Source organism: Diceros bicornis, chromosome 8 (assembly GCF_020826845.1).
Source record: "Diceros bicornis minor isolate mBicDic1 chromosome 8, mDicBic1.mat.cur, whole genome shotgun sequence".
NCBI classification, from domain to species: domain Eukaryota; kingdom Metazoa; phylum Chordata; class Mammalia; order Perissodactyla; family Rhinocerotidae; genus Diceros; species Diceros bicornis.
This window is the reverse complement of record NC_080747.1, coordinates 53,913,820-53,933,148: the sequence shown is the minus strand read 5'-3', so window position 1 is coordinate 53,933,148 and position 19,329 is coordinate 53,913,820. Positions and strand designations below refer to the sequence as shown.

Genomic DNA, 19,329 nt, shown 5'->3' with positions numbered 1-19,329 from the left:
CAGTCTATCGCTGGTGATTTAATTCCACTGTGCCCTATATCCAGGGCCAAACACTGGGGAGGAAGGCTCTGAGTCTGTGGACATTGCTGAAGTTCAAAGGTTCCTGTGTGCATGCACATTTGCATTTAAAATGAATATTATATTTGTTTTCTATTGCTGCTTCTCTCCATTAACGTATCACTATGTGTGTGTGTGTGTGTGTATGTGTGTGCTTTAAGGAAGGTTGTTAACCTCAGTTAACCCATGTTGTTAAAGAGGTATTACTAACCATGGGCATTCTCAGAAATGAAGGATTTCTGGCAAGAAGTGCAGAGAACTATGCCCAAACAGAATATCTAATGTGTGTCTAAGCTTCAGGTTGATACAAATATGTTAAGACATGGTAAATCACAAAAAGAATTTCCCCTCAGGGCTGCTACCTCAAGAACACTTGATTAGCATATAAATATTTATGCTGCACATGGAGGAGTGTACCTCATTTACCTTAAGGTTGGTTATTTATATTCCTTTAGTACCAAAAATAGTCAGATATTTAAATTCTCATCTTGATGGCATGTGTTATCTGATGGATTCACTTCACTCACTTCAAATTAATAATACAGGGTTTCCTTGTAACATTTTAAAGATATTAAGAACAAAGACAGAAATATACCCAATGAGGAAGTCATGTGATAGTGATCAAAAAGATTTGAATAATATTGGTCATACTTATTAAAAGATGTTTGTATAATCCTCACAAAATAACTTCTCTTTTGTACTTAAACCCTTGGCCAACTCATCCTCCTTTCCTTTTTGTTGCTAAGTCAAAATAATATACAACTTTGTTCAACATAAATTCTTGGCTCTCTGTTTCTAATTTTGAGAGGCATCACTTGGTTGATTATAAAACGAAGCCAAAGACTTAAATTCTGAATGAAAAAAGCATACTTACGAAGTTCTCCGAGAGTTGTGCTTTCATCATTTATATTTACCTTTTATATAATTTATAGTAATATTCCTCAGTTCTTGTAAGATGTACGGGAAATGCTTTCTCAACATGTCCCTGTTTCCCCAAGGCAATAAAAGGATTTGGCTGCCTCGTAGAAGGAACTGGAAACATTCACCTGATTTTAATTTATGTGACAACAGGGACCTAGGTTTGTTCATCACTGAATACTCAGTGCTTATAACAGTGCTGGGTGCACAGCAGGTGCTCAGTTAGAACTTGTTGAGTGAATTACATGTGACAGAAGGATTAGTTCCATTTTGTATGATCCTAAGGAAATACAACTAGTGCAATGGATGCAAATTTTAGGAATACATTCCTAAAAACCATCGTCAGGTTATTCAAAGGTGAGAGGAGTTGCCTCAGGAAGTTAGGAAGGAAGAGTTTTAAGAACAGGCAGACCAACATTATAGTAGTGATACAATGAAGAGGATTTTAGCTTTGGTGATAGAAGAGGATTAATTATAAGTTATATTTAACTGTGAATTCTGAGATTCTGTATGAATTCCTGGGTAAAATCAAGAAAGGAGTCTGCAAATCTCTACCCCCATACATACAAATATATTTGTATCTGCAGCCAGTCTCAGAGGAAGCAGGTTCCTTTGTCAGACTAACTTCTCTGGATCCCAGCCTTTCCTGCCTCTTCTGAGGCCCTGGGAAGAGAGGGAATAAACGTCTCATACCTATATCCACTACCTGCCTGCTGCCTCCTTGCTTACAGGTCAAAACCTGCCAGGAGTTCCCTATGTTGAAAAGACTTTATAGAGGTGACACTTAAAAGGTGAAAAGGTGCTCCCTAGATGCATGGCTGGTAAAGGCTGGAGAATTGAATGTAAGAGAGAGCAGTAGGGGCTGTGTGACAGATCAGACTGCTGAGGGCTCCAACGGGTGATGATAAAGAGTTTGCATGTCAATGTGAATCCCTGCAAATGCATCTCAGTGGGGCGGTTACATACTGGTAGAGTTCTATACACCATTTCCATCCAGAACAGCTCTGTTTTAAGTTGGTGTTATACATTAGAGTTCCATCTAAGCATTAATTTGAGATACAGGGTCTCACTACCTTCAAAATTTCACTTTCCCCTGTTCAGGCTAAACACTTTGGAATCCTCCTTACCTCTTTCTCTCACATTCTGCAACCGATTCATCAGCAAAGTCTGTCAGCTCTGCCTTCAAAATATATTCTAAATCCAGTTATATATTCTAATCTCCTCACTGCTCACATTCTATTCCAAGAAACCATCATCTCTCTCCTGAACTATTGCAATAGTCCCTTAACTAGTTTCCCTGCTTCCACACTTCATGCTCTCCCCACCCCCACCACAGTGTATTCTCCACAGGGTAATCCTCTTAACAGGACCACTCCGTTCCACTGATCAAAACTGTAATGGCTTCTCTTCTCACTCAGAACCACATAAAGAAGTCCTTACTGTGACCTGGTGGGTTATGATCTGGTACATGACTCTCTCTCTGACCTCCTCTTCTTCCCTCTTCTGTTTGCTCACTGCACATAGACCACATTGACCTTCTCACTCTTCGGCAAATACACCAAGTTTGCTCCTACTTCAGGACACTTGAACTTACTGTTCCCTTTGCTTGTAATACTTTCCCCTCAGATATCTGCATGACTTCATCCTAAACTTTTTTCATGTCTCTACTTAGATGTCCCCTTGGCAGAGAGGTCTCTCCTGATCACCTTAATCCCACCCCACCCCACCCCCATTTATTCTCTGTCCTCTTGCCTGACACTTTACCTTTATGTATAGATTTATTTATTGCTCACTGTCTGTCTTCCCAACTGGGAGATGTGAAGGCAGAGAATATATCTTCAGTCTTGCTATATCCCTACTACCTAAAAGAGTGCCTGAAACAATAGATGCTTAATGAACATAGGTTAAGTGAATGAATGAAATCAAAAGTGTCTTATTACCATTATACTTGGCAGTCATAGTAACCATAAAGTCTTCTTGAGGTGGAAGATTCTGAAGACCATGCTATATTTTTGAAGGACACAGGGAAACTATAGAAATGTTATTCATATTTGTAAGACTTAAATTGCTAAATATTGTTGCTCATGTAACTGCTTTCAGAGGTGGAGCTGACCTTGCTAATGTTACAGCATGAGAGGAGCTTGCTTCTGGGTGATTACATGATTGCAATCATGATTTTAAAGGTCAGCTACAAAGAGGGATAGATCTTGTGCTGGATCTAGAACGCACAGGTCTAAAAAAAATTTTTTTAAGGAATTTTTGGAAAACATATAAAATTCTTATCACCGATATCCTGAAATGTCTTATATGCTTTTATACCATATTGCACTATGTAAATAGGATTTATAGGATTAACATTCCTTCCCACCCCACCATGTATAGAGCTATTACATATTCCAGTAAAGGAGCAAGATATTATGCAATTTCTGCCCACACTCTGTAACTTTGCTCTTCTCTACTGCCTGCCAAACCAGTCATGTCTAGCTGATAGGGAAGCTAATTTTGATGACTAACTCATACTTGAAATTTCCCCAGTTTCCCACCACTTTGCCAGTTCTTTATGCTTCTGTAGTCACTTTTCATCATGACATTTTAGAATATGTCCTCATGTGTCTTTTGGACAAAACCAAGGACATTTCTTGCCAGAGTCCTTTAATTTGTGTTCCTGGTCTTTGAAATTCTTATCAAGTCCAAAGCAAATTTCTCACCAAAAGAATTGCACTACCATCAGCTGAACTAAATTAGACTGTTTAAACCATTAATACGGTTTCCCAAACTCTCTTAAACTCTTATTCTAATTTTCCATCCAAAATATGTGAAATGTTTTCTTTTATCAATTTTATAAATTTTTCTTTTGAGTGGTAGTCCAAAATGCTATTAATCAGTCAGTTTTCTTTGACTTCCAAATAAATTTTACTGTCATAGTCCTGATTAAAATGGTGCTTTTATGATAATGAGAAGTTGTTGTCCTTGCAAACAAAGAGTAACAGGTGCAGGATGTATTTAACAGTATCACAGGCTGGAGAACTCCCTTTATCCTTCAAGGGCTAGCTCAGCTGTCGCATGGTCTGAGAAGTCTTCCCTGTACTCATTTCTGTCCCTTTTCCAAACAACTTCTATTATTCAATCCTCCATGTTTTCTTAGCACAGTATGTGATATATCTATTATTTTCCCTATGACACTGTATTGATTTTCCTATTTTATGTCATTCTACTCTACATAAGCCCCTTGAATACAGTCTATGTCTTTTGTTTTTTTTAATTTTTGTGTTTGGAATATATTAGGCACATAATAGAAGATTCTTAGACAGACTTGAATTAAGTATAATAAAAGGACATGTAACAATCCTGCTGACCAGATCATGCATCATATGGCTCAGGGTATGTTGCAAGTTCAGTACTCAGTGTGCTTTGTCTAGAACACTTGACACATTTTACATGAATAAACCTATTGTAATATTATTAATATGTAGTTTTGGGACCTTTTACTGTGAACTCAATAGTCACATATTAAGACTGAGAGAGAAAAAGTGCTGGAAAACTTCTAATCTATTTGGAGGTCAGAGAAAGTAGATGATACCTAAGTTTACAAGGCTTAGACCAAGCTTTTCCTCTGTACCAACAAATAAAATACTGTAGTTTTAATAATATTGATTATTAAATGGCTCTACTATATACATATAATATATATGAACAGCTTTGTTCTATGCATTCTCACATTAAGATCAACAATCTAAAAGATAGGCTGAGACCTGAAGGACTGGGACTTGTCTATATGATATAATGTGACTTGGAAAAGTAGTAGATTATAATTAGCTCAGAGAAGCTGAGAATTAGTCAATCAATGCTAAATCAATAAGTATTCAATTATAACAGAAATGCTTTCTGGCGATATAACCTTAGAAAATCAAACACCCACACCAACTGTATTATGAAGTCTAGAAATGGGAGAAGTGATGCCAGTATATTTCAGTAATGAACTGGTTCAAATCCCAATTTTATAACTGAATAAACTAAAGCACTGAGAGATTAAGTTTACTAAGAGGCAGAGTGCTATATCAAACCACATGCTAAAAAGTGTCTCAAATCAGTGGCTTAAGTCATATCAAGCAAAAATACAGGCAGAAAATAAATCCTAAATATGAATTTAGAACTTGCCATCTGATTCTTTAATTATGCCATCCAGAGAATATCTGGTAGTGAGGTTTGGTGATTAAAAACGTTTTACTCTAGCCTAGGGATATCTCTCCCGTCCTATGAGTGTCCTTTTGTGATGTATACAATCCATCTGAACCATATATGCTTATGTATATTTCTTTAACTCTTTAAAAGGGTACAAATAGATTAATTTTGAAAATTCTTAAATAAGAATTATTTAGGCACTAATAGGCTATTTTCATTATCATGACTTATTTGTAATTCATTATTCTTTAATCTGGGCAAAAATACTATGACTTTTCCATGTATTTTTACTGATATAGATCAAAAGATATACCAAGGTTGAGGCCTGAGAGATTGGAACATGTCTTAATCATGTAACAATCTCCCCATTGTGCCTAATATAAAAGACACATGCCATTTAATGCACAAATATATAATGAAGGTGGCCTATTTCTGCATACTTCTACTTAAACTACACTAGTTAGAACCCCATTTAATTTGTCATAAAAGCCTCCATTTTAAGAAAAAGTCTATAGAAAAACTGGAGGAAAAGCAACTCTATTCCAATTGCTTAAATAAACTTAAAAATCTCAAGACTAAACCACTGTAGCCTCTCTCTAATAAGCCACTGTCATATGTCCAATTGTCAGCCATCTTTGATATACTAACCATAGAGCTCATTACAACTAGTTATTGGGAGGGGGCAAGTTTTCTCAGCTATTTATTTAAGTATGATTACAGTGCTTATCATCAAAGAGGCTGCCTCTGAAAGAGGACTTAACTCTCAGGCTTAATTGCTAATCCACACAGGTGGCACTTTGGAGAGGACGGTATTGTAGGTTATGTTTGCTCTCTTTGTCAAATGTCTGTGAGGCTGTCTGGAGAGAAAGATGTAAGACAGCTTTTTTCATATACATCTTTTTGGTCTTTGATAATGTCACTAGTCTGCTGTATCTAGCTGAGTTAAGTCATAAGAATGAAATAGCAGCATATGCTTAGACTCAGGAAAAATATAAGCAGGGGCTATCACTGTAGGAGTATAGAAGGAATTTTTTCTGCTAAAGAAACTGAAATGTTTCTTTTACTAACAAAATTTTAAGCCAGGAAATGCTCATTGGTTTATAGCTGCTTCGCCATAATAATTTTTTCAATGGCCAGTTCATCCAACAGGCCAAGTTTTTTTCCAAAGCAAGCACTTCACACACTTTCTATCTGCGAGAAACAGACTTGCAACAATTCTACACATGGCAGATCTCTTCTCATCCTTCATGTCTCAGCATAAATGTTTACTGTCACAGAGAGGACTTCCTTACTCAGTCTTTCCAAGTAGTCCCCCACCCAATCTACACCTTGTTATTTTCAATCACAGACATCTTATTCATCTTCAGTACACTAATGTGATGTCATAACAATGTAATTTTTATTTGATGTCCACATTGAAGCGTTAAAGGATAAGGCATTATCCCAGAAGGTTGTTAGAACAAAGGTGTGGGTTTCATTTTAAATACTCTGGGTTTGTTGCCTTCAGACTGAGGATCATGGTTTTATTTTAACTCTGCTGAGTGGTTGGTATGTGGAACCAGCTGAACTACTCAGAGCATTTTTACACGGAAAGCCAACAGATTTATGTTCTTAAGGTCTACGTATCCATAAACTGATACAACAGAGATCAGTTTATTATTAACTTTGCCATATATCCAGAAATAATGTTTTCATAAATTATAAAGAATAATAACATACATGAGTAACTTTGAAGTTAATTGTGTTGAATTATAGATAACTCAGGAAAAAATATGGAAATATACTTCAATACAAACTGTTAGATTATGTGAAGAATTATATTTAAAGACAAGACCAAAAACAGACAAAACAGAGCAAAACAATGGCGTTTGCTTCTGTGAAGGAAATAAACAGGACTAGCCTCTGATTCTTGACTGATATTACTTATTTGTACTATTTGGGATCTTAATAAAGCTTTCAAAGGCTTTTATTCCTCGTTTTACAGATGAGAAGACTGAATTCTAGAATTTAACTAATTTATTAATATTAGTAAAACCAGGATTAAACCTAATTGATGTGTGTCTATTTCCGTCATAAAAAAGCACTCTCCACTTTCTAGCATGTACCAACATTTTCCATTTAACTTCAGAAAAGATTCTTTTAATGGAGGAGTAAGTTTGAGTTGTATTTTCCTTCTCTATTTGTATATTTCCTAAATTTTATTTTCATTTTACTTTAACAGGAACAAAATAAAACAAGGCAAAGCAAACAACCTTTCCCCTCCAAAAATAAATGCTAAAGGACAAATTTATGCTTAATGCTCTCTTTTAAACAGACGTAATATAAAGTACCATTTAACATCAGACTCATATTCAGATTAAATGAATAAATAATTGTCACGTACAGATCAGAAGAAACATATAGGAATATATAAACGGATTTTTTAATGTCTTCAAAATAAAACAATCTTTTTCAAAGTTTGAACCATTTGCACATTTAAAAATAATCTTTCTAACTTATCATAACCAAATTCTCAAAGTTTATTGCACACGTAAGATTGCCTTGAATGCATTTTGTTTATTATGCTCATCACAAACATTTCACAACAGCCTAGCCAACAAATTTCTTTAAACTTTTTGAATACTTTTCTTGGGTTTTTTATGACCTTATTCTCCCCAATTAGGGTAAACACCACTTCCTTTGCAGTTAGCTGATGTATGCATACTGCTCCTGCCAGCTCTACTTCAAAACATGGAAATGAGTATTTGCTAAAACTTATTTCAACTTTCACATGAGACAAAAGTCAACATTCCAGTTATATCAGACTGAGAATAGCTGATCACCAGACAAAACTCATTTTAAAATTAAATATGACCATGATAAAAAAAAATCTTCTTTACAATGATGCGGTGTTATCATGATGTAATACATGGCTATCACTCCCATAAATCTGACAGAATTTGATATTTGTCATTTCTTTCTTCTTGAAGGGCTCAGGGTGCAGCAACAAAATTGACAAAACTTAGGAAAAAAGGAAGTCGGAATGAAAAAAAAATTGCAGCAACCATAATATCCACAAACTAAATAATCAAGAACACTTAAAAAATCCATAGATTTTGGAAATGGAGACTTCAATTATGGATGAGGAGGAAGACATTGCACATGGGGACATTAGTAACTTTTTTGTTTTTTCTGGGTTGTGTGGTACCAACCTTAACAGTTAGTTTTACTAGAGTCATGCAAATAGGTGTTAGTGACACAAATAAAATAAAATGAAGCAATGAGAAAGAGCATAAAATGGATACTTTCCATTTGGCTCAGACCCAAGTGTAAGGACAGCACACTGCTCATTATCAATAACATTGATGTCTACACTGGAAACACTTTCTCTTCATTTAATCTTCTTCATCCTGCTTAGAGTCACAGTCGTCTTCCTGGACATTGAAACAGGGAGCCATTAATCCTTCCCTTGTCCAACAGCTTAGCAATCAACAAAACTCAAGAATTAGAGCTAAATCCATCTCCTCTTCTCCACCTGCTGCCTCAGCCTTAGTTCAGGCCTTCATCATTTCTCTCTTGGACCTTAAAAATGACCTCTAAACTGGTCTTCTTGTCTGAACCCTGGATCTAATCCCCATCCTGATTTATACCTCTGTGATTATTCTAAATTCTCAGTCTGATTAAAACTTTTCTTGACTCCCCATCCCCTGCAGAGTCAATTTCAAGCTCTTTACTTTGGGTTACGAGATTCCTCATGAGCTGGTCCACCAACCAGGCTTACCATATCCTCTTTCTAGTATGGTAGTGCTGTGAAAGACTTGTAATTGTGAACATACTTTGAGAGAACATTAATTCTTTGAGGCAAAAGCTATATTTTATGTGCATATTTTTATTCCCAGTACTAGTTATTAGTAATGAATGCTATTTCACATCCCTAGCCTATTTTTTCCCTCTGTTCTTTTCTCCTTTTTTATACCTGGAGAAATTTTACTACTCAAAGTTTTAGTCGTGTAACCTTCTTGATAAAATCTTCTGACACTCGCAGCCCTCCAAAAAGTTAATTGTTTTCTCTTGTACAAAGTTTTGTTTTGGCACAGTTCACATTATATATTAATTACTTGTTTCCATGTCTGTATTCTCTTTTAAAGTGTGAGTGTCCTACAGGCAAAGAGTATGTCTTAAAATATTTATACCTCTGGAGCTCTAGAGCAGTTTCTGAAACATTATTATCATGTAGTAGATACTAGTCTAAGGACTTTCTATTATCCCATTTAATGAATAAAGCTTATAATATTTGTTAGATAAAATTAAAAATATTAAAACTTATACAAAAATATCTCACTTGCAAGGTATTAAATATTGAATCCTATTTTGGGATTCAGAAAATAAAGTAAATAAATGCCAACTTTCAAATTGGAGAAAGATGATTAAAATGGCATAAAATATTTTGAGTGGGGAGGTAATGCACAAGTTGTAATAGGTTAAGAATCAAGTGGATGGGGCTCCTGGTGGTGTGGTGGTTAGTTTATGTGGTCCACTTAGGTGGCCCGGGTTCGTGGGTTTGGATCCCGGGCAGGGACCTACACCACTCAAGCCATGCTGTGGCGGCAACCCACATATAAAATAGAGGAAGAATGGGGCCAGCCCAGTGGCATAGTGATTAAGTTCACACGCTCTGCTTCAGCAGCCTGGGGTTCGCAGGTTAGGATGCCGGGCGTGGACTGATGCACCGCTTGTGAAGCCATACTGTGGTGGCGTTCCATATAAAGTAAAGGAAGATGGGCATGGATGTTAGCCCGGGCCAGTCTTCCTCAAGCAAAAAGAGGAGGATTGGCCACAGATGTTAGCTCCAGGCTAATCTTCCTCACACACAGACACACACAGAAAAAAATCAAGTGGAGATGAAGAGCTCTAGTAGGGACTGGAGACTTGTCAAGTACAATTCATAATTTGTGATTTCACTAGGAGGTGCTAATAAAATGTGAAGAAACATGATCAGGTTTTCAAAAGTAATGTTGTTACTTTTAAAACAAGCCATTAAGAAATTTTTTAAGGTCATTAAAAAAAGTATTTGGATTAAATTCTTTTATTTTTAATCAAGTAAAGTTGATGAGATTATTATATAACTTTGCTGCTAAAAACTCCATTATTAAAATATGAAAATGTTATTTATAAATTACCTTTTTATTAAGTGAGTCTTTGTATTTTGCCACCCAAATTTCAAATTGCCAATACATCGAAGTGCAGCTCTACCGCATGTTGACATTCGAGTTAGAATATATTCCCACTGCACTTTGATGTCAACATCAGCAGAGCTTTAGCCAAAACTTTTACTGTGATTAGGGTGTTGGGGGAGGGTCTACAAATTAAAACCTTGTGTTCTTTTCAAGATTTAAGTATTCTGTTGTTATTTGGCAATCTAAACTATTCTCATAGAGGAACATAGCAAGATATAAAATAGAACTATAATGAATTTTTTATTCTCTTACTGTTTCTTTCTTTCTTATCACAGACCAGTTGAATTTTCAGAAGTTGATTACCCACGAGTTAAATATCAAAGAAGACAGCAATTTTGGGACCCTATAAGACTAGCTCTTTTCACATTGGCAATTGTAGCAATTATAGGAATTGCAATTGGTATTGTTACTCATTTTGTTGTTAAGGGTAAGTATCCAGGTCACATTTCTATTGTCTAAGTACTCCATGACTTAATATCTTGAAATTCTCTGTTGTATAAAAAATTGCATTTGCAGAATATTAACATTTTAATGACTGATCTTTTATTGATGTTAAATTATAGTTTGCTTCAGTATTGAGCTCTGTTACATATTTCCAGCCAGTGAAGCTGGATAGACACATTCAAAAGAAATATATATTTAAAAAGAGAAAGAAAAATGAAAAGACTACTTTCAGAATAAAGACTAATCACATCATGTGCTGAGTTTAACATACTTTTTTCAAAACCAATACATTAATAAGTTGCCCCAAGAAAACCTGATGATACAAGAAAAGTTACCTTAAAAAATGTCTTTAAAGTGTTAAAGATCAAACATTATTTTTGAAGGAAAAAGAGATTGTTTCATGACTGGGGGAAGAAGAGAAAACTTAGAATTAGTTCTCCATTATGTGCAAAAAAGGATAGTCAGTACCACAGTTAAACCAAATGATAGTCAAACAAGATTCATTTGCCTTTAGCTTTGTATGTGTATTTATAATCACATGTGACTGAGACTTTGCCTAAAATTTTACAAAATCATATGACTCACAACAATAAAACCATACTTGAAAGATCTCCCAGGAAGAGATGAGATATTGTCCAACATGCCCATTTTACCTTCCTACGTACTTTATTGGGGGATTGATAATATCCATTTCTTAGACTGTCATGAAATAAAAAGATAAACAGAGTTACCCTCTGCAATTGTGTCTTTCTTGTTTTTTCTTTTTTTTTTTGTGAGGAAGATCAGCCCTGAGCTAACATCCATGCTAATCCTCCTCTTTTTGCTGAGAAAGACCGGCTCTAAGCTAACATCTATTGCCAATTGCCCTCCGTTTTTTTTTTTTTTTTGTCCCCCAAAGCCCCAGTAGATAGTTGTATGTCATAGTTGCACATCCTTCTAGTTGCTGTATGTGGATGTGGCCTCTGCACGGCTGGAGAAGTGGTGCGTCGGCGCGGGCCCGGGATCCGAACCCAGGCCGCCAGCAGCAGAGCGCACGCACTCAACCGCTAAGCCACCAGGCCGGCCCGTGTCTTTCTTGTTAATATCTTCTTTGGGTTAAAAGGTAGTGAAGTACTTTTGTGTTTACAATGCCTTCCACCTTCAATACTGCATGTGTTCAAGAAAGAAAAAGTGAAGGAATAATAAAAATAACGGCAAAAAAGTATCTTAAAAAATATCATAGAGGTTGTGGTAGGCTGAATAATGTCCTTTCCCCTACAAAGCATCCATGTCTTAATTCTTGCAACCTATGAGTGTTACCGTATATGACAAAAGAGACTTTCCAGATATGATTACATTAAGGATTTTAGAAGGAGAGATTATTGTCGATTATCCAGATGGGCCCTAAATGTAATCCCAATGTCTTTATAAGAGAGCAGCAAGAAGGTCAAAGAAGGAAGAAGGTTATGTGACAACAGAAGCAGAGGGAGAAGGGGACAGTGTGATTCAGGACCACGAGCCAAGGAATGAGGATAGCCTCTAGAAGCCGAAAAAGGCACGGAAAAGAATTCTCTCTTTAGAGCCTCCAGAAGGAATCAGCTCTTGATTTTAGCCCTGTAATACTCATTTCAGACTTTTGACCTCCAGAACTGTAAGAGAATAAATTTGTGTTGTGTTAAGCCACTGAATTTGTGGTAATCGGTTACAGTAGCATTAGGAAACTAATACAGAGGTTAGTACTCAAGAATCTGATAAATCTATCACACAGACTTTCTATGTAGTTAATTACCAGTTGCCTGAATGTAGATGGAAATGTAATAATACAAAGGAGAAGATAGTCTATGACAAAGGATAAACACAAGTGGAAGGGGATAAGATGGAGGTATCTAAGATGACACTCACATTTCAAAAAAGTAATTTACATATTTTTGTAGTATAAGGAAATCAAAACCAATTCAGTGAAGGAAAACACATTGTAGTAACCAGGATAACACCAAGAAGAAGAAAAATTATTTTAAAAATATTAATCTTAAAAAGTGGAAATAAATAGATCTGAAAGGCAGGAGAGTAAAAATAATAAAATATGTGAAATAATCAAAACAAAAGTCAGGATTTTAGCAGATTCAATGGTAAAATTTACATCACCAGGATTGAAGTGTGTTTGATGGAGTTATTTTTATCCTAAAGATCTCAATAATTATGAATGATCAGCTTTCACTGTATTATTAATTCTGACCAATTATCTACTCTCTAATATATGGGCAATTTTAAAATAAAGATCATAAAATAATTCAGTGACTTTTAGAATATGAATGATTCGTCAATGTCCTCCATCCAAACACCACCAAGAATGCATCTGTAATTGAACGAGTTGGGTTTATTATTTGTTGCAGGGAAGGAGAGCATGTGCCATGGGGGACCATCGGGCCCTTAGTCAGAGACTGTTAGAAAGGATGTACAGTATTATAAGATTTTGGCTTGTGTTAGGTGATTTGGAAGAGGGTTCAAGGAAGTGGGTCTTTTCTCTGGATTGGATGCTGTGAGGAAGCTGGAATAATGCTGTGATTTATCTTAATAAATCTTATCCAGAAGGAAAAAGCAATGAATTGAGGCTAAAGCTGTAGTTGTTAGAGAAGCAACAGTCATAATAGCCAAAACAGGGAGACGTTCTGTCTCTTTTGTTAGTTTGTTTGGACTGTGTTTTTGTCTGAGGTCAGACGTATCTATAGAATGGTCTTATTTTTGTCATCATCTATATGGCTAGAGAGTGGCCTTGTCTAATGTTGATGTTCTACGAAATTGTTTCTCTTCAACAGGAGAATTTCAAGGCCTGGGTGATTGGACCAAGCCAGCACCTGGATGTCAGGGGCCACTTTTTCTCTTTCTCAGGTTTTATATTTACAACTCAATAAATTCTTGGGTATCACTTTAAAAGATAATTTCAGTGTTATTAATTAAATATTAAGTGCCTGACAGAATTAATGTCTCAACTTTTTTGTTACCCGTCATGATAAAAAGACTAATGAGGGGCTGGTCTGGTAGCTTAGTGGTTAAGTGCACGCACTCTGCTACTGGCAGCCTGGTTCGGACCCTGGGCGCACACCGACTCACTGCTTCTCCAGCCATGCTGAGGCCGCGTCCCACATACAGCAACTAGAAGGATGTGCAACTATGACATGCAACTATCTACTGGGGCTTTGGGGAAACAAAAAAAGGAGGAGGATTGGCAATAGATGTTACTCAGAGTCAGTCTTCCTCAGCAAAAAGAGGAGGATTAGCCCGGATGTTAGCTCAGGGCTGATCTCCCTCACCAAAAAAAAAAAAAAAAAAAGACTAATGAACTGTTGGATTCTTATTTGTCCTCAGGATTTCCATTTAGACCCTCCTTTTTTATTTAATCAAAGGGAATAAAATATTTAAAAATGAAACCCTATTTGAACATTAAATATAATAAAATTATACATATGTTTTGAGCCTTGTTTCTACTCAATATTGTGGCAGGAGTAATCCACCTTGCTGCAGGAAGCTTTAGTCCGTTTATTTTCAATATTGACTAATATTCCATTGTCTTAAAATGCCAAAATTTACTAATCTACTCAAATGTTCACGGACATTTGGGTGGTTCCAGGTTTTAGACATTAAAACAATATTGCTTTGAAACTTCTTACATGTATATCTTGACACACATGTGCAAGAGTTTTTCTAGGGAACATATGTCGATGTGGAATTGCTGGGTCACTGGGCATGTGCTTTTTTAACTTGATGGATAATACGAAGCTGTTTTCTATCAGCACTGTATGGGAGTTCCCATCGCTCCACATGCTCACTGACATTTGTTGTTGCCATATCTTTATATATTTGCTAATTTGGTGTAGATTGTAATGTTATCATGGTAATTTTAATTTGTATTTGCCTGATTACTCATAATGTTGGGCACCTACCATGTGTCAATTGATCATTTAGATTTCCCGTTTTTGTCAAGTGCCTCTTCAAATCTTTTCTGCACTTTTTGTTGAGTCATTTGTCTTTTCTTATTGATTTGGGTAGTTTTTTCTATATTCTGAATATATATCCATTGTCAGTTGTATGTGTTGCAAATATCTTCTGCCAATGAAAAAATCGTAGAATATATGTACATACGCACACACATATATATTTAATAATGATACCTTCATAATTGTGTGAAGATCTTTTAAAATTAATGAATAAAATCATCACCATTCACATGAAATATGACATTAACTAGAAAAATTCAAACACTGAGTTTGCAAGTTGTCTGGTTTTTGTTTTTTAGTTACCTAGAATTATATAGTAAGTTATATTTTTCAACAAACATTTTTATGATGCAGATTAATTGTTTTCAGGATTGTTTAGGATTACTTATTATATTTTTTGTTATGGCGTGAAGACAAATTTGTTTTACAAAGAGTTGCATGAAATATTTTGAAGACAAAATCCAGAAACTCATTTTCTAAAGCTATTTTTAAAGTTTAACTTCTTGAAACCTACAAGTAAATTCTGAATTGGGATAGCATCGTTTGTCTTCCCATTCTATAGGACTGGTTCCACTTCCATTTAGAGTCAAATGAACCTTGGTTTTAATCTCAGGGCCACCATATACTGGTTGAGTGATCTTTGGCAAGTTACCTTTCTACTTCACCAAGCTTCAATCAATTAAAACAATATTTTTAGAAGGAGAAACAAAAGCCAAAATAATATCAGTTACTTCTAGATATTAGGGTTATAGATTATTTTTATTCTTTTATATATACTTTTCTGTTCATTCCAGAGTTTCTGATAGAGCATTTATAATCTGAAAAATGTTTTAAAATAAAAATTTAATTAATTAAATTAAAAATTAGATGATTAGTACAGTCTGATGTATTATGCACTTGATAAGTGACTACTGAAATAATTATTAATTAATTCATCACTTTATTAAAAGCCTGGAGCAGCATTCTTTTCACTCATGTTACTTGAAATGGTGCCTCCTCTTCAAATGCAAAAATTGTACAACATTTTCCTTAACGAGTTGACATTCCAGTGGACTAAAATCTATCAATCATTATGATACTGTGGCAAGTGCAAAGTTCTTCACAAGATAATATAGCAGCACAGTTGTGAAATCCCTATCTAAGGCTGAATCTTCCAGAGATTTTCGGTGATAGGAGGTTATACCTTGGATAGAATTTTGGCAATGGAGAGGTCTATGGAAAGGACATTCCTGGGAAAGAGCGTTTCAGGTGAAAGGAATGACATAAGCAAACTCTTAGGGAAAGAAAACAGCATGGTGAATGCAGACAAATGCAAACAGTTTGCTGTCATTTTAAAATAAATCTTAAGGGGAATGTGGCAAAGAAAATGCTCAAGAGGTAGGCAGGATCTAGGTCAAGGAAAACCTTTGTAGATCATAGTAAAGAGTTGAGACTCCTTCCCATTGGAGACGGAGAAAAATGGAAGTGTTTTAATTGGAGAAGTGATATTGTCAAATTTGCAATTTAAAATGATCGTTCTGCTACTATGTGGGGAATAGATTTGAGAAAAATAGAATGTGAGGCAGGGTACTAGTTAGAAAGCTGTTACATTTTCCAGACAATAAATGATGAGGGAATGAACTAGAGCACTAGTGGCAGTAGAATTTGTGAACAGGAGATGGATTTTAAAAATTTAGGTGATAACTTTGTCAGAAGCTGTTGATTAATTAGGAAGAGATCAAAGATTACTCCAAGATTTCTAGACTGGGTAATGAAGTAGATTGTAATGACAGCATTTAAAGTAGAGAATTTAGATGGAGGACTTCTTTTTTAATAGAAAAATCATTTTGTTTTGGATAGACATAAGCTGGGTGGTTGATGAAGAGCTGAATTGAGGACCTAGCTTTTCTGGATGGGATAAAGGATTAGAGAGATATTGATGGGTTGCATCCATAGATCTTAAAGACTGAAAAACTGGATGTTGGAAATGAGGATGAAATCAAGCTTTGTGTGACTGTGTGGATAATGAAGCTGTTCATCAAGACAGAAAACAGAGGGAGTGGAGGAGGTTTGAGTACAGGAAGAGGTAAATGATTATTTCCCTTTGGAAATATTATATTTAATGTGACTATTGGATGTCCAACAAGTAGTTCCCTGAAGTCAGTTGATACAGATTTGAAACTCAAGATAAAGATCTGGTCTAGAGATAAAAATTTAGGAATCATCAATTGTTAAAGTAATTAAATAGAGAAGTCATTGGACTGGGGTGGCTCTAATACCTTGATAGCCTGTGTAAGCAAAACCTAAGCCAGAGTCAATGCACTCAAAGCCAAGAAAATGAAACTTAAGAACAACCAATCACAAACAGCCAACTAGGCTTTTCCAAAGAAGGCAACCACTTAAGCTATAGCCAATCAAATAATTTCCTTGCTTTGCTTCCACCTCTTCCTATAAAAATGTCTCCTGTATCTCCTGTCAGTGGAGTGCTCCTAACCACTTGGAGTTTGGTTCGGCACTGCTTGATTCAAATCAATATATGCATGTGAAAACAATAAATATCGGCTTCTATTTATGTAAGCTTATTAGTAGCAGAGAAAAAATTGATAGCCTGTTCAATGTATCTATATAATACAGCTTAGCCATGATATACCTATATTACAATTCTTTGAAGGAATTGATAATTTTTACCTGTCAGCAATTGCTTTCAATATTTACTTTCCATAGTATAGTGCATGCCCAACTGTGTGAACATTTTGACATGCATAAACACTGTAAACGTGGTGTTCTAGAAAGCGTACCTTGAGGCCTGAATTTTCTACTTTAGCAGGGTGCAATGATGAAATTATAAAATGTTTGAAAATGTACACAATAATTTTTGTACTAAGAAGAAAGTTTATTTCCTAGGGATGGGGGACAAGGAACCGATTATGATTAAGCATGAATCTTTTGTTTATTTTTACCTTTCAGATGATAAGTCATTCTATTACTTTGCCTCTTTTAAAATCACAAATATAAAATATAAAGAAAAGTATGGAATAAGAAACTCAAGAGAGTTTACAGAAAGAAGTCATCAGATTGAGAGAATGGTAAACCCAATAGAAATTTTAAAAGTTTATTAATGTTTTTCTGTCTCACTTTGAATGTGGTTATTATAGAAACTCAGCCCCTCCACGGCTCAATGTTTTCTTCTGTAAAGTGAGGATAATTCAGTATCTAGGTCATACAGTTGTGAGGATTAAATAATATATGTAAAATATTTAGAATGATACCATGTACCATTAAATGTATGTAGGTTAGAGTAGGCAACTAATTAAATTAGCACCTGAGGAAATTGTTGGTTGAAACAGATACTCTTCCTATTTTTAACTCTTGATTTTTTTTTTCTTGGTTCATTATCCTTAAACTTTTTCAAAATAAGAATATAAGAATGCCATGTTTGCCTTATCATTTTGTTTATTATGCTTTTAAAACCACATAAAGGGTTACGTATAAGGATGTGTGTCTATAATTCTTGATATCAATCTCAAATTTAGTTATGCCCTTCAAATATTTTGGTTTCCCTTGAAAATTTATGCATTTATTAAGGCATTTATAATTTTTTAAAGTATATTAGGCAAGCTAAATCCTTACCTATCATAGCAGAAAGTCAAATAGAATAGTCTTCCATTTTTTGTCCTGTGAAAAGCTTGTCTATGGAAGCTACAGATTTGCTTGGCAAAACACAGTTTATTAGCCTAGAGTGTACTCTTTTAAGCTTATGAGAGTTATTCTGGAACACAGACGTAATGGAACTATAGAAAAAGGACTGAATTAGTATGATTCTTTATGATTAGCTATAGACACTAGCTCTTAATTAAAAGATGAGGAGTTTGGCACTCCCATCCCTCACTCACTGTACTTTCTTTTCTCTGAATTATTAACAACGCAGGAAAGTATTCACATTTTATTTGGTTATTTATCTTTAGAATCAACCAATATAAAGATATACATATAAAATGCAAATACTTTTACATTGTTAATAATGAAATTTTGCTATCCATGTTGTCACAAATGGCAAGATTTCATTCTTTTTTACGGCTGAATAGTATTCCATTATACATACATACCACCATTTCTTTATCCATTTATCCATCAATGGACAGTTAGGTTGCTTCCATGTCTTGGCTACCGTAAATAATGCTGCAATGAACATGGAGTGCATATATCTTTTTGAGTTAGTGTTTTCATTTCCTTCAGATGAATACCCAGAAGTAGAATTGCTGGATCATATGGTAATTCTATTTTTAATTTTTTGAAGAACCTCCATGCTGTTTTCCTTAGTGACTGCACCAATTCACATTCCTTCTGACAGTGTACAAGGGTTCCCTTTTCTTCACATCCTCACCAACACTTGTTATTTGTTGCCACACTTCTTATGCCATACAAGGAGGAATGCTCCCAGAAATAAATTTGAATAGACTGGCTCTTTTTTTTTAAAGCCCTCTACCATTTTACGATATCTTCATATATTTACAAAGTCTCAATATTTCTTTAATTCCTCTTTCTCAAGACTTTATGCT

The 19,329-nt window shown here is 35.2% G+C and overlaps 1 protein-coding gene across 1 annotated transcript in view; it reads left to right on the top strand.

The window, feature by feature from the left end:
* LOC131409239 (transmembrane protease serine 11F) overlaps positions 1-19,329 on the top strand; it is a 130,539-nt gene that overhangs the window by 76,769 nt on the left and 34,441 nt on the right. Inside the window, exons 2-3 of the mRNA XM_058546334.1 lie at positions 10,649-10,800; positions 17,738-17,856. Coding sequence (XP_058402317.1) covers positions 10,649-10,800; positions 17,738-17,856 — 271 coding nt within the window. The remainder of the gene's footprint in view (positions 1-10,648; positions 10,801-17,737; positions 17,857-19,329) is intronic.